Source organism: Phalaenopsis equestris, unplaced genomic scaffold (assembly GCF_001263595.1).
Source record: "Phalaenopsis equestris unplaced genomic scaffold, ASM126359v1 Scaffold000002, whole genome shotgun sequence".
NCBI lineage: Eukaryota > Viridiplantae > Streptophyta > Magnoliopsida > Asparagales > Orchidaceae > Phalaenopsis > Phalaenopsis equestris.
Genome location: NW_018164444.1, coordinates 23674482 through 23689938, shown reverse-complemented (window position 1 = coordinate 23689938; position 15457 = coordinate 23674482). Strand labels below are relative to the sequence as shown.

Below are 15457 nucleotides of genomic sequence, written 5' to 3'. Positions count from 1 at the left end.
CACATAGAATTAGTTTCTTCATGCATATCCCAAATCTTGAAATTTTGAAGTATACTCATAAAAATAATTTTATTTATCTCTTAGGTGATCCCATCTAATCCCATAACAATATTGCATTGTATGTTTTATCTTCCAACTTATCTTAAGATACAAAACTAATAATCGATATTGAGTATTTAAATTTTCATATGGAATAACTTTACAATCTCTACATTCTCGATGATCTCTTTTCTCATAAAAAAATAATCAATTTGTGTTTTATTAGATCCATTATAAGTAATAATATGTTAATATATTTTCTTAAATAAAGTCTTACCAATAACAAAATCAAAAGATAAAACAATATCTATAATGGATCTACCTTCTTTATTAATCACTCCAAAATCATTAACTAACAAATTCTTCTTTTACTCTACCAACATGGTCATTTAATTTTCATCCAATAAATTTTTTTTCTTCAAGATGTATCATTTGTATTAATTCTAATAGGTCATTCCAATTTTTTTCTTTTGAACCTATATTTAATTCTACTTGAGGAGCATAAGCATTTATAACATTAAATACGTCAATATCAACAAAAATCTTTAAAGCTATAATTCTATCTCCAATTTTATTAATCTTTTTAACATTATCTTTCAAACTTTTATCTATAACTACACCTACACCATTTCCTGCGCGACTCATACTTGAATACCAAAATTTAAAATCTAACATATCATTCTCCTTAGTCTTTTCTCTAAATCCATAAGATATTTATCTCTCTGTGAATCATAATATCTACTAATTCCATTAATTTATTTGTGAGCGTACCTATATTCCAAGGGTCTATTTTAATTTAGTTTCATGGACTAATTTCTTTGCCTGCATCCATCCAAGTGCTGGTGTAGCAGTCCTTGCACACTTTTTACTGTATTCAAGTCATATAATGTCTCGTTTCCAAAAGATGCCCTAACACTTACACAATGATTTAAGGATCCGTTTTATACTTTTTTGACAAAAAAAAAATTATGTTTGTTGTTAACTATCTAACACAATCCTCAATTTTTTTGCATCCAGAGTTCCTTGACCTCTAGACTCGACTTTATGGGAGTGAATCGGAGTTAAGACATGGCCTACATGTAGTGGTTGAAACTATTAATAGCAGCAAGGACATTCAACTTGATGATGTCCCAGGATTTTTTGTAAAAATCTACAGTGAAAACATCAGGCCCTACAATTTTGGGACCGGTAATGAGAGTGTTAAATTTAATTGAGTAGTCTTTATGAATCGTTTAGCTCATGGGCATTTTACGAGTATTAGAGGTCAAGAGGTAGTTTATGAGTATTTAGAGTCTTGTTTTTCTATTAATTGATAGGGTCTAGCATTAGGGGCATAAATGAGAAAAATGAGAAACGCCTCCCCCATTGGTGTTATTTTTTTTTTCTTCAGCAAAACCCCCCGCCCAGGAGTTGTCAGCAAACCCCTCACTGAACAATGGCTTACATGTACTAGCTACTAACCATCCTTAGTAGAACAGTCTTTGGCATTTTTGGGATAAAAGCCGATGATGATTGTGACAAATATGATTTAGAATAGATAATGATGAGATTCATGTCTTGATTTGAAATATTGTGGAACAAATAACGTGTTCTAAAACTGTAATTTTGGTTTTTAATATATGTTTTTTTTTAAATACGCTGTTTTTAAGCAATTATTATAAGGAGCTTTGGTCTTTTTATTAGTGCACTTTATTGAAATTAATTTACTGTTGAATGAAATTGTAAGATTTGTGTTTCCACTCTTCAGGATGTTGGCTTTTCCTCTCCTTCCTCCTCCCTTATAATTCTATCTTATCTTCCCCATTAGATGAATAAATCTGTTTAAACAACTTTTTTCTTGCACAATTGCCATTTTTTATTGCCGGCACTTCTGAAAGTTCAATTTTTTTCTTAAATAACCTTGTCTTGGAATCAGCTAAGTTTAGAGGCATGCTGCTTTTTTTCCAATTTGTTTCAATTTTCTTCTTGTAGAGAGCTTCACTAAAGAATTATAGTCATGCGTTGAGCTGCTTTTCCCCAGGGCTAGAGAACTTGTCAAGGATGAAGGAGATGCTATCTTCTGAAACGGTACTCTTATCGCTCGTTCCTTTCAGTTTCTTGCCGTTTTATTTTATTACTGCATCTTGATGCTTGCAATACGTAGGAACGTGCAATGTACATTTTAGTTTCACATGAGAAGTAAAGAGAATGTGACCGATGACAAGTTACATATACACCTAGTGATTATTTCTTATTTGTTGCCATAATGCATACTCCATTTTCCTAGTCATTTATGCTTTATTAGATAGATGTTATTTACTGAGTTTGTCAAAGTCATTCTTAATTTTTGCATAATGGGTTCTATTCAGTTGCCAATAGGACCGTCTCCACAAGAGCGAACTTTTCAGTTTTAGTTTACCAGTTTTGATATTTTTCCGTAGTATTTGTTATAGCTATTTTTTATTGGGTCTAGATAGTTGTTTCATGTTATTGTTTTGTTTCAATTCAGTTGGTTTTCTATTTCCAGTCTAGTTGTATCAGTACCCTTTTTAGTATCAATAAAATCTATATTTCATTTTCTTTTACTTTCATGCAAGTCTTTTTTTGAAAATACAAAACAGGTTCCTCTCATTTTATCATGCCCTGCATTGTCGGGATGTACCGTATTCCGGACACAGGGTGTGAGATTATTTTTCAGACTGCTACCACCATTATAGTTGTCTCTAATCTCGTGCACATAGCGGACGGAGCTATCAACAAGTTAGATGCTATTGTTAGAGACATAGGCTTTTTGCTTAACTCACTTAGGGCTTGAACTGATTGTGTGTTATTATACGTAATTGCTGACGTATAACTGGTGTGGGAAAAATAAATATTTATTTTAAACTATTATATACATTATAGATTTTTTTTCCTTTTAGGAAAAATCGTACTTCAGGTTTCTTGTAACTACCAAACTAGTAATCTAGTTATAAAAAGTTATCTTGCTCCACACAAATTTTTGGGAAGTAGCAAGAATGATATAGCTATATCTAAAGCAAAACTGTGAGAAAGCTGTCACAAACTGACCTTTAAATCGGTGATAGTGACACAGTGTCTTCTCTCTGAAGAGATGGTGGTGGCTTTTGGCAATCCTCATCAGGCACGACTAAGACATGTCATTTCTCATTTTTTTACTAGGAGGATATGCGTTTCTTTCTTTCACAAGATATTTTCTTCATCCGCATTGCATGTTGTGTGAAAAAACTGCTGTTGATGGCTTTATTAGTAGTTGTTGCTCTCTGAAGTTTGCGGACAAGCTTTCACACGATTGAGCCTCTTTCTGTTGCCACAAAATGTTTTGTGATTCTTTGGAGTCGAGGAGAGCACTGCTTTTGCAAAGTAGGTTCGTGGGCAGTAACTGAGTGCTCACTTCATTGTTAATTTGACTCTAGACCATTAAAATTTCATGCCATTTACAATAAGGCCATTCTATCTGTTTCTTTCATTTTTTGTACGGTTTTGATAATGCTTGAATGAACTTGCTGCTGTTTAGGGGTCTTACCATGTTTATCGAGAAGAATTTTTGAATTTACTTAAATGCATGAGTTTGTAGATTTGACTGTTTTATTTTTTGAAAATTTAACATTTATCAGGATAGGAGCGAAAATTTGCAGAAGCAGCTTGACGCTCTTTCATTTACAAACAAAAGGAAGGTGCCTAAGGCAAAGGTTCCGGAAAAGGCATCCCATATTTATGACAACATAGGAAGTAAAGAATTGGTTATTTCTGAAGCAGAACAAACTTCAGGTAGGCCTACTATTTACGTACTTTTTATGAATTGACCTTTGAATTGGCATTCCTGGTAGGAGCGATGAAAATGGAAATATCACTATGCTATTGAATGGTCAGATTTTGTCTATGGAACATCAAAGTTTTGAACTTCATGTATCTTATTTTCTCACTCATATTGAGTGCCAAAATAGTAGCATCTAATAGCACAAATACAGAGAGAGAGAGAGGGAGACACAGATTCTCACGCAACTTTAACATCCATCATAGATTTTGAGTTAGTCAAAAGACAATTTTTATTTTTTAGCTTACTTCTAATGTTACGCATTTAAAATTTTGTAAGTGATGGTAAAAAAATGCATAAGGACAAATAACTCTATCATTCTAAATGTATAGGAGTCTCCCTCTCTATAGGCACACGTGCATTTGGTGTGCGTGGGCAGGTGTTTATGCATGTTTTGGTTTGCCAGTGTGCTTTGTTGCATTTGTTTGGCATTTGCTTGCACGTGCAGTGTCTATGGGTGGGTCTAGATATGCAAATATTGATGTGTTGTGTGTGAATGGGGGTGTGTGCGGGCACATGTGCGTGTTATGCTTGCACATGTGCAATGAGAAATAGATTAAGATTGCTATGAAAAATATTAAATCTAACGGCTATATATTGTGATGCATGTAAATTAGGAAGCTTGATATTAGATACTTAACTAGAGGAGATCTAATTACAGGTTCTTTTCTTTAGAAATATTCTTAATTTATAATTGATAGGGATAGGAGTGTAAATAAATATGTAACATATGCTTTTAATTGAGGAATAAGAAGAAATGAAGTTTTGATATTGAGAAAATTTGTTCTGGATTTGATAATCAATTTGGGTTTCATGCCATGAAGATCCACTTGGGAAGATAATTTTGAGTTAAGTAATTAATGAAAAAATATAAAATAGAAATTATTTTCATATAAACTTTATTGATATTGAGAATGAATATAATCTAATTATCAAAATAATTGAGTTGGTATACACTAAGAAAGATGTGTGTCAAAATTGTGTTGAAGCTATCAAGGATATGTTTGATGGAGAATCAATTGATACTAGTAGTTGTCAACTTCTTGGAAGATTTTCAGTTATGGTTAGGTGTACAATATGCATTGGCATTGAGTTCATATTGTTTTGTCTTCGTTATCGATTCTTTGAAACGATATTTAAAGTAATTTGCCTTAGTGTAATGTTTTTCACCGGTTACAAATCTAACTAGTGATATGTGTTGATATAAGTGAAAAGTTGGAACAATGCGTAAATTTAAGAAGATTTGATGGCTTAGAATCAATAGAACAAAGTGTTAGTATGTAAATTACAATTTAAATAGTTTGATATTAAAAATTACATATCAATGTTTTTTGAAAGATAATGTGATACCTAGTTGTGATGGTTTCAAGTATCTTGAATGTTTTATATAGAAGAATAAGAATTCAGTAGCATTTTCTAACTAGAAGATATATCACTTAATAGTTTCTGAAAGTAGCATTTTAATCCTGACAGCTTCATCTTTAACTGTGATCCCCTTGTCTTTGCTTCTGAATTATCTAATTTGATTAAAGTTTATAGATATCTTAAATCATGCTTAATCTATTTGATAAAGCTCCTTTTCTCCTTTGGTGTTTATTTACTCTTTACCTTTTTTTTTAAGACATTCAGCTTTCTTATAATATTATATGTTAAAAAATGATTGAATGAATTAGAAAACAATTTATAGAATGAGTACAGCAGTGACCTTATGTGGGTGCCATAAACATTCAATAATGAACCTAAATTTTTTTTTTTGTCTTATAGGGCTATAACTTGATGGGCTTCAAGTAGATTTATTAACCAATTGGGGAAGGGGAAGCTTATTGATATTTCTTTCAAGGCTAATGGCCCTTCGGATATTCTTGGCCATCTTTGTTCTTTATTTAAGTTGTTTGCAGTTTATTCTTTCATCATTTAAAGCGGGGGTATATGGATCTTCTGCATTTGTGGGTAAAGCTTTCATTCGAATAAAGTCAAAGTGATGAGCTTTACCAATGTGGAAAACCTGTAAATTACTGTTCCTTATTTTCCTGAACGATATTTATTTAAGGATTCCCCACCAATCCTCGTTATTTGCCTTGAAATATTCTTTCAAGTCTTTGCATGTAACTAACCTTTGTTGTACTTAGCTAAAGTAACTAGTGCGGACAAATCACCATTAAAAGATGCTCCGTCATTGAAAGGAAGCCAGAGGGCTGTACCCGCACATCGCCGGCAAGTTCATTTTCTTATGTCATTCAACTTTTTTCTTGTTTTCACTTTTTTTCCTTCTTTTACAGAGCAAAAGCAAGAGGTGCTTCTTTGCAAAATAATGAGGATGATGATGGAAGCTAAGGCCTGTAGAGTTCATGGGCATTGGTTTTTGACAACATGGAAGAGCAAGTGTGCAGAATAATTTACCACAGGTTTTTGACTATACGGACGAATATGCCTTACCTCATTACTGAAAATTGGCTTAATTTTTTGAATGATCATGGCGTTCATAATAAAGATAATAAAAGAAAGTAAAAAATGTTGGATTTGAAAGATTACAGATTTTATTGAAATCCTAGCTGTATATCTTATCGTTCTCATCTGCTCTTGCTAATGTTTATGATGCTTATGTACATCCTTAATGCATTTGTATATTTCCCTTTTTGTTTTCTTAAATATTACAATGAGATTTGACTGAAAGCTCTAAAGCAGGAGACCTTGCCTGTTACTGTAATTGATCTGCTGATTTTTATGAAAACAAGCTGCTCTCCGTGTGAGGCAGCAGCTTACACATATTATTCATTGGCCATCAAAATGTTTATTTAATGCTGTTTCATTAGCATCAACTAATCCTTGTTTTTGAATGTAGTGAAATGTCCAGATCTTATATTTTTAGTTGTAGGGTTGTAAATGAAGTGATGCACTAGATAGTTTGTACATGGCCTGATTAATTATTATTAAATTTCATTGAAATATATAATTAAATAAGTTTTAAATTTTGGTAAAAACCTAAAGAATAAATGAGTTTAATTTGAGCATAGTTTAGCTTGTTTATTAATTTTTTAGCATAAATTTGTTTAACTTGTTAAAGATTGCATATTAAACTCAATAATAATCCACATATTTTATAATTAAGATTTGGTTAACTATATTTTCTTAAATTATTTAGTTAATTGTAATATATTGTGTTTTTTTTATTAAGCAAATTAATCAAGAGTTATTTTTTAATTCATCTTATTTTAATATAATTCCACATCTTAAAATTTTAGGTTTCATTGTTCCCAAGTCTCCTTTGACGAGGATTTCCTTATTGTGGGTGTGTTAGGATTTTACTCGTGAGCGGTAGGATGCGACCGCATACTCTTGTTGACATGATGGAGCGGTCCATGTGGACATGATGGAGCGGTCCATGGGTACGTCGATAATGTGACTATAAAATAAATTTTGTTTAAATAAGTATTTATGTATATATATTTTAGCTTTTTTTTTGGCTTTTAAACATCATTTTAGTTTAGCATGCTTGTGATTGAAATGAGGGTCTCAATGTGGTGACCTTAGTTACTGTAAGATTATTTAGTTATGATAGCATCAAGACATCAAATTATTTTAAAAGTATTATATGATTAAGGGATAATAATTTTGATTATATGATAGAGATCTATTTTTTTTATTTTTTATTTTGTAGAGCATTCTAATTTGTAATTGAAATGATTAGAATGATCTCTTGAAAAACATTACAAGTAGTCTCACCTTCTATACATCTAAAGATGTCCAAAGAAGGCCTCTAAAATAAAGTTCTAAGGAATATTATTCAAAGTTTCACTTACTAGCATTTGATGTTTGTCATTGGCCACTATCAACACAACATAAGAAATTCATGCTATCTCCAATAAAGAAGTTCATGTTCAACAACAACAACAATTTATGTTATTGTTAATATTGCTAAAACATGAATTGTAAACAAAGAAGACACCTTTCATTTATTATAATGCGCACACACATTGTTGCCACCAAAACTATTGTTTGATGTTGTCAAAATCAACAATGCTTTTTTTTTTTTTTTTATCACCAATAAGATTTGTATCTGCTCTCTAATCATGTTGGCATTTAAAATCTCCAACACTATTAAATCCCATTGTTTACAATTTGTTTGATTTCCATTATCAACAGTTACACCAATGCTTCATGTCAGTTCAAAGGATAACACCACATATACCAACATGGCAACACACATCATTGCCATTGAAAATGACACCAACATCTTCTATAAGGCTAATGTTTATCATCACAAGCATTCAATTCTGCCATTGCTTGTAATTTTGATGTCCATTTTACCAACAACATCAAAGTCTTTTACCATAGAAAGATTAACAATCATTGCCACAACTATGTAGATGCAAGTCGTTACCATATAATCAATGCATGCCCACATCAATAATCAGATATTTATCATCATCAACAATATTAATGCATGTCATCATCACCAAGTCATATTCTAGTCATTTTTAATAAAGTTGATGCTTATTATTAAAAACAAGAATAACACCAAAAATTGTCATCAATATTGACATCTATCATTGTCATTAATAGTGATGGTTTTTTCACAATCATGTTTGACATTTATCATTGCTCGCAAAGCTAACATCCACCATCAACAAGAAGGTTGATGCCTATAATTGACACTAAATCCAATGCATATTAAGGCCCATTTTTATCAAAAACTCTTAACATTTATCATCATTAATAAGGGTGACATATGTCATCAATTGAAATGTTAATGTTTGATAGTTTTAATATAGCAGATACTTACTACTTACACCAAAGTTTATGTTCATCATTGAAATTAAGTTTATGGTCAACATTAATATACATTTTGACTCTTAGTATTACCATAAACATCAATGCTCTTTATGGCCACCAAGATCCTTGCCCTTCATCAACAATGAGGCTTATGCTTATCATTACTAATAAGGTTGATGCGCACCTTAACCAATAAAGTCAATTCTTAACACCATCATCATGCCCAAATTTCTCTATGCAGTAATGATATTCTTCACCACTGTCACTGAGTTTGATATTAATATTCTTAATTGTCGACCACCTTTCATATTATAAAATTTACCAACAAATAAACAATCACATCTTAATGACAACTTCCATACCATCTTCCACAATTTATATCAGTTATAAATATTAATGAATTATTTAGTTATAAGGATTCTATCTTTTATAATTTGTAACTCAAACTAGTGAAACTATTTCAATTGAGTGAGACCAGATGTGCTTTTCTTTCTTTAGTATTCCATTAAAAGAAAAAATCTCATTCCTATGTGTTATTCATTTGAGTGTATTTTTGCATAAGATTTTCATACAATTTGAAATTGATACTCATTCTCACTATTGTTCTCTGAACATGCAATAATAGAATAAAATCTTATAAGAATTAATAAATATTTCTAAAATCTCAAGAAACACATAATAAATATTATATATTTAAGAAATAATTACAGAAGTCATTAGGATAAATTATTATATAACTTTTCATAAAACTCAACAACATAAAAAAGTTATATATTTATTTTGTAAATGTTAGGTGATGGTTATAATTTTCTTATAAAACTTAATAAAATTTATATAATTTATTTTATAAATATTATGTATTTTATTACGTAATATTATATGTCAAGTATGGCACAACCAGAAGTGGAGGAAGGGGGTTGATGAATTATTGTGATTTTAAAAATTAATTCAGATTTTTTAAATTAGTTTTTTAGATCTTAAATTACATGCAAGTTCTATATTTCAACATTTTTATGACATCACAAAGAAGTAAAGTATGTAAATTAAAGGTCCAAAATAAAAATAAAATAAAAAAGGACAAATTAATGTATACTTATTTAATTCCAAGGGTTACTATCCATTATTGAGTGCTCCACTTAAGGTTTCTTCTATTCTCCATTTTGGCCACCACAAGGTTGAGATGCACCTCTCCTTCATAGTTAATGGAGAAGCCTTTCACCCAATTCTACTTTTAGCATGAAGCATGCTACTCTTGCTTACCAACTAGTAACACTGTGTTTCATAGGGACATTTAATAGCTGGGTTATCTTAAGATGCAAAACAATGACTCCTAAAATGGTTAATTTTTTAAACCATCAGGAACATTAGGTGTAGAGTAAAAGAAAATAACCAATATAGACATTCTCATACTTTCTCTCTCATATTATAGATCAATGAGTTTTTGTAAGACAATCTCTATTTTCTATCCTTTCTCTATCTCTTATGTTAAGAGTTTGATATGAAATATGTTATATTGAGTGTTTTGCTTAAATGTCCTAATACCATAAAAAATGTAATGGTTGATTGTACAATATGATCAAGTTAAAATAATTCATGTCAAACTTTTCATAAGTTATGCAAATTAATTTTGATTTAATCAAAAAGACATTGGTTGCATAAATAGTTGATTCAAAATTTAATTAATTAATCTAATTAAGGCATCTCAAATTATTAATTAAATAAAAATAGATATGCTTTTAGTATGGTATATTGTATACTGCAACTAGTTCAAAATTTAATTATATTAATTAATTCAAATTGATATCATTTATACCAAAATAAGGCATATCATAAAATATAATGTATATAACATATTATATTTTAAGATCATTTTCTATTAATTACTAGATCTCTTACATACAAATAAAATTATCCAAATTCACATTTTGAAATCAAACCTAGTTGCACAATCTAATTCCTAATTTTGTAGTTTATCAAAAGCTATAATTTTTTATAGTTTTAAGTGATTGCAAAGTATGATTCATGTTCGTGAATTATGGTCAATTGTGCTATTTTTTTTTTATTTTTTGCCTTTTTTTTATTTATTTCATACAAGTTTGTGTTTGTTGGTTAGCTTAGCAATTTCAACAACTAAAAGAAGCAATAATATATGATTTTTAAGATAAAAAATATATGATTTTGATTTCTAAGCTTCCCTCTTGAGTTTTTTTTTGGCAAGTTTAAATGTCCTTGGATTGTCTTGAGTTACTTAGTTAATGAGTTAGTTGGACAATCTTGAGGCGCGACCTTCCTTTGAGTCCTATATATCCTATAGAGTGATCTTAATATTGGAATTACTTTTTCCAATTTGTATCTTGAATTTTAGTACTCAAATGTACATAAAATTTATTTAAAATATTGCTAACTTAAACTAAAAATTTTTTTGATAATCAAAATACTTTGTTACCACCTTAAGCTCTTTGTTGAATGAAGGCAAAATTTAATAAGAACATAAGAAAAAAATTGAATATATATGCCTTATAATGCACATATTTAGCTTGGTATCCCCCTTATATGTTTATTTGGCCAAATATCCCCCAACAATATTTGAACTAAAAATACCTTTAAGTCAAATACATTATGTCAAACAATATTGCACTCAAAACATGCTAATAATGTCCTAGCTCTCTAATACATATTCTTATATTTTCTTCTATAGTTATGTGTTATTTATTATTTCTTTTATTATTATATTTCTTCTCATAATATGTATGCTGATCATATGATATAATTGAATGGAAGAAAGTATTTTTAATCAAACCTCAGTACTTATGGGTAAATATTTTTGAACGTGAATGATAGTAAGGGCATATGATTAAAGTAATTATTAAATGATTTGTTATATATATATATATATATATATATATATATATATTATATGAAATAAAATATAAATAATAAGAAATAAAATAGTAATAAAATGTAAGGATGAGGTTATTTTTGTAAGAACTTGTTCATAAAGTGAGATAGAGAGTCAATGTGAGGTTTGAATCATGTTCAATCTTTGATAAAAAAGATATTTAAACAGTATTTAAATCTTGATACCTCTTGGTGCAAACATGATCCAAACAATGTTTAAACCCGTTTAGACTTTCTTGTAGAACCATGTTCAGACCTAGTTCAATTTTACTTATTTGCTAATGTTAATTGAACCACATCACATAAGTTACATTAACAGGTTTAAATGAAGTTCAAACTTAATTCAAGTGTAGTTTCAATAATGTAAAAAAATATTTGGATCAAGTTCAAATATTTTTTGAAGAGTATAAGTAATGTTTGAATCATATTTAATTGGCTCATTTTTAATTGAATCACATCATAGAAGTTACATTCAAACTAGGTGTGAACTTGTTTTAAACCTGGTTTGAAACCTACTCAAACTTAGCTTGAACCTAACTAACTAGTCATATTCAAATCACATGTAAGTAGTTGTAAATCCATGTTTGAACTAGATTTGAACATTATTATAACACTATTATTTTTTTAATTATAAATATAATTACATACTTAGTATATTTAAAAAATAATGAGTACATAAAGCGAACTTATCTTAATAGTTTCATGATGAATAAATTTTCACATTATTAATATATAATGTTAGAATGGTTGATTACTTACAATAAAATGGAAAGAGGCATTATTGCAATTGAAAAGATAGCCAAACAAACTCTCAAAGGGTCTCGAGACATTGACGAATCAATCTACACAAAGTTGGTCTTTAGAGAATTGATTAAGATCAATGTTTATTTCTATAACAATCATCTTTGAAGTTAAGTATGGAATGTGATGAATCATATGCATTCCATGGATACAATATAATACAAAGAAAAGAAACATTATCAATGTTTGAATTTTTGAATTCAAAATATAAAAGATAATGTGAGTATTTTTCTTAATGCTTATTTACCTTACATTAGCTTTTGGTGCTTTATCTATCCTTGCTTCAAAAGTGACCAGAGGATTTATTTTCTATGTGTGAATGTCTCATCCCCTTCCCATAATGTAGAAAAATAATGTTGGAATGGTTTTTTTATGTTATCCGATATTTTAGGTATACTAATTAGGATGCAGTCTTGTGAAGCCATAAATACTAAAGTTAGATTGGATTTAAATGATTTAATCATGAATTGATCACATGGTTGGTCTAGTCGCATTGGAAAAATTGCTTTTGCATCAAGTTAATAAGAACTAGTTACTAAAGGCGGTTGATATGAGGGAATTTATGTGATTTCAATAAATTAAATACCATATTATCTACCTTATTTATCATGATATTACGCTTGAGAAAGATTTTTTTTTTTTGTGATGTGCATGATATATGGTTTATGCCACTTAGGGAAGAAAAAGAGGCAAAACAAGGAGCAAAAGGAAGAAAAATAGGATCTCAGATCAGAGGGCTTGCATTTGTGAGCCTGTGGCTGCACATGCGCACACCTGGACAAGCACTCCCTCGCGCAACTCGAGCTGCGCCCGCGCGCACCTACACACAACCACCCCCGCGTTTGCATACGTGGATGCACTCATGCACTTCCGCTCTACATACTTGCTCATCCAATGCCATCACAACACTCCATGCCCCTCTTGTGTGCGCATGTGCAGGCAACCACTTTCAACATCCACGTGCATATGCCCCCAACGCACACCCGTGCACGTGTAGCAACGCATTGAACGCACCTGCGCCCGTGAGCTCGCCTAAACGACTAGAATTCACAATTTGACATATTTGGAAAGTTTTTATGCCTAATTTGGACCTCCAATGAAATACTTAAGTATAAAAACTAATTTTTGTGATGAGAAAAACACTTTTGGCCTTGGGGGCTGAGTCTATAGGGTTTAGGAAAGACTTTGGAGCTTTAAGGGTTTCTTCCTCGGGTTCCCTCGAAAGATTATGCTTTTACTTGTTTCTTCCTCTTTTCATATTTGTTTTGAGAGGTTTGATGATGTTTTAAGGGGAGATAAGTGTCATTGTATGAGAGGAGATTTGTGAGAGTTGTACTGATGAAGAGGAGTGTGATGAATTGTTAAAGACTGATTGGCTCTAGGTGAATGCTCTGGACCTCTTGCACTGCAATCTTTACTATTATGCCTGCAATAAAAGTTTTTGCCTTATCTTTTCTCATGCATTGAGATTGATTTTATGTTGTATTCTATGGATTTTTTGTTCCCACAACGTCTGTTTTTATGCATGACTTTTTGATGTTGATGTGTTAACTTTCCGGTCATAATTTGTTTTTTATCGGACACAATAAGAATGTTAAAATCCATCGTGAACTATGACCTCTACCTGTTGCGTAGTAGAACGAGCAGATTAAATACAAAAACATGGTAGAATATGCATACTCCAGTTAGAATTTTGTAAAATAGATAGGGGATCTAAAAAATCCTGGTACACGACATAAGGTTAATCAAAATTTAACTTTATGGGTTTTTATTCTTCTTTTGACTTGGCATAAGCTTAAGGAGAAATTTTTTATCCTTGGTTGCCAACATTAGCATTGGTGCCATATGAATACTTCAAGAAATCACCTAACCAGCGTCACAAGAACATGAACCTTACATATCTAAAAAAACACATAACTTTTTCTGTTATTTATGTTTACTACACTTTTAGAACTGTTAGATTTATTTATTGGATTTGATCACTTCAAACTAGATTTAGTGGTTCAGTAAACTAAAAATTCGTATGTTAGAGATATTTTGACAATATCTCCGTGGTATCAATACGCGAACTCATTTTTGTATATTACTTGATCAACATGCATGCTTGTGTGATTCATCGAATTACTTCGCAACAATTTTGGACATTAAATTTTTGGCACCGTTATCGAGAATAGTCGTAAAAAGTTTATAACCTTAGAAGAATTTTAGTTAAAATACTCATAGTTTAAGTTTAAAATTTTTTTATGTTTATTTTTATTTTGTTTCTGCTTTATATTGTTTTTGTGTATGTATTTTTAAATTTTTTTTATTTGAAAAAAGAAAGAAAAAAATCAAGATAAAAAAATATTTGAACACTTCATCATAATAAATCTTTGGGAAATTCAGTTTATATCTTTTCAGAAGTATGTCAACCAATTGATGGCTAGCTTTCACATGAATTTTAAACATCCAATAACAACCTCTAAAAAAAACCAGTTTGTACATTTTTAGGAGTATGTCAACCCATTGATGACTAGCTTTCACATGAATTTTGAACACCTAACAAAAACTCCTCTGAAAAACTAGTTTATACTTTTTCAGGAGTATATCAACACATTGTTGGCTAGCATTTTCATGAGTTTGAATACCTTGCAATAGGAACTGCGTTTGATGACCCATATTCTAACACCTACAACCTAAACTGGTCAACCCAAACTTCCCCTGAAATAATAAGAACCCAACTATAGAAAACCAATAGTGGTGGAGCACCCATGCCAATCATGCAAAATATTGGAATAACCAAGAGAGTGTTTATCATGAAGAAAATAAGTATTTGGAAGAATTGGTGTAAATATGGGGAATGAGTTACAAACAAAGCCAAGCTACAACCCTTAGAAACTTAGAAAATTAAATTGGACAGTTAGCTAATCTATTAAGCAATAAACCCCAAAAAGATGTTAAGGATAGTAGATAGCCAAGATTGTGAATCTGAAGAGTTGAACCTTGAAGAACAAATTGAGTTGGATGACGTTGTTGGACAATGATTGCGCAAGAATCTGCTCTTCTTTTCAAGATAGCCTCTAGCGTTGTTAGGAAGAGAGTTGAGCCTATAAGACCACCTATAGAAGTGCCCACAGGAAAGGAGTTGGAAGA

General features: G+C 30.6%; 1 protein-coding gene across 3 annotated transcripts in view; it reads left to right on the top strand.

Moving 5' to 3' along the window:
- Positions 1-7450, top strand: part of LOC110032726 — a 56753-nt gene extending 49303 nt beyond the window's left edge. Inside the window, exons 4-8 of one of the 3 annotated variants that reach the window (XM_020736466.1) lie at positions 2060-2106; positions 3654-3807; positions 5983-6067; positions 6133-6231; positions 7152-7450. In XM_020736466.1, coding sequence (XP_020592125.1) covers positions 2060-2106; positions 3654-3807; positions 5983-6067; positions 6133-6187 — 341 coding nt within the window. In that variant the 3' untranslated portion in view covers positions 6188-6231; positions 7152-7450. Of the gene's footprint in view, positions 1-2059; positions 2107-3653; positions 3808-5982; positions 6068-6132; positions 6629-7095 lie in introns of those variants that run through there. The other 2 variants (XM_020736472.1, XM_020736458.1) reach the window with 2 other exon arrangements.
- Positions 7451-15457: the final 8007 nt, after the last annotated feature.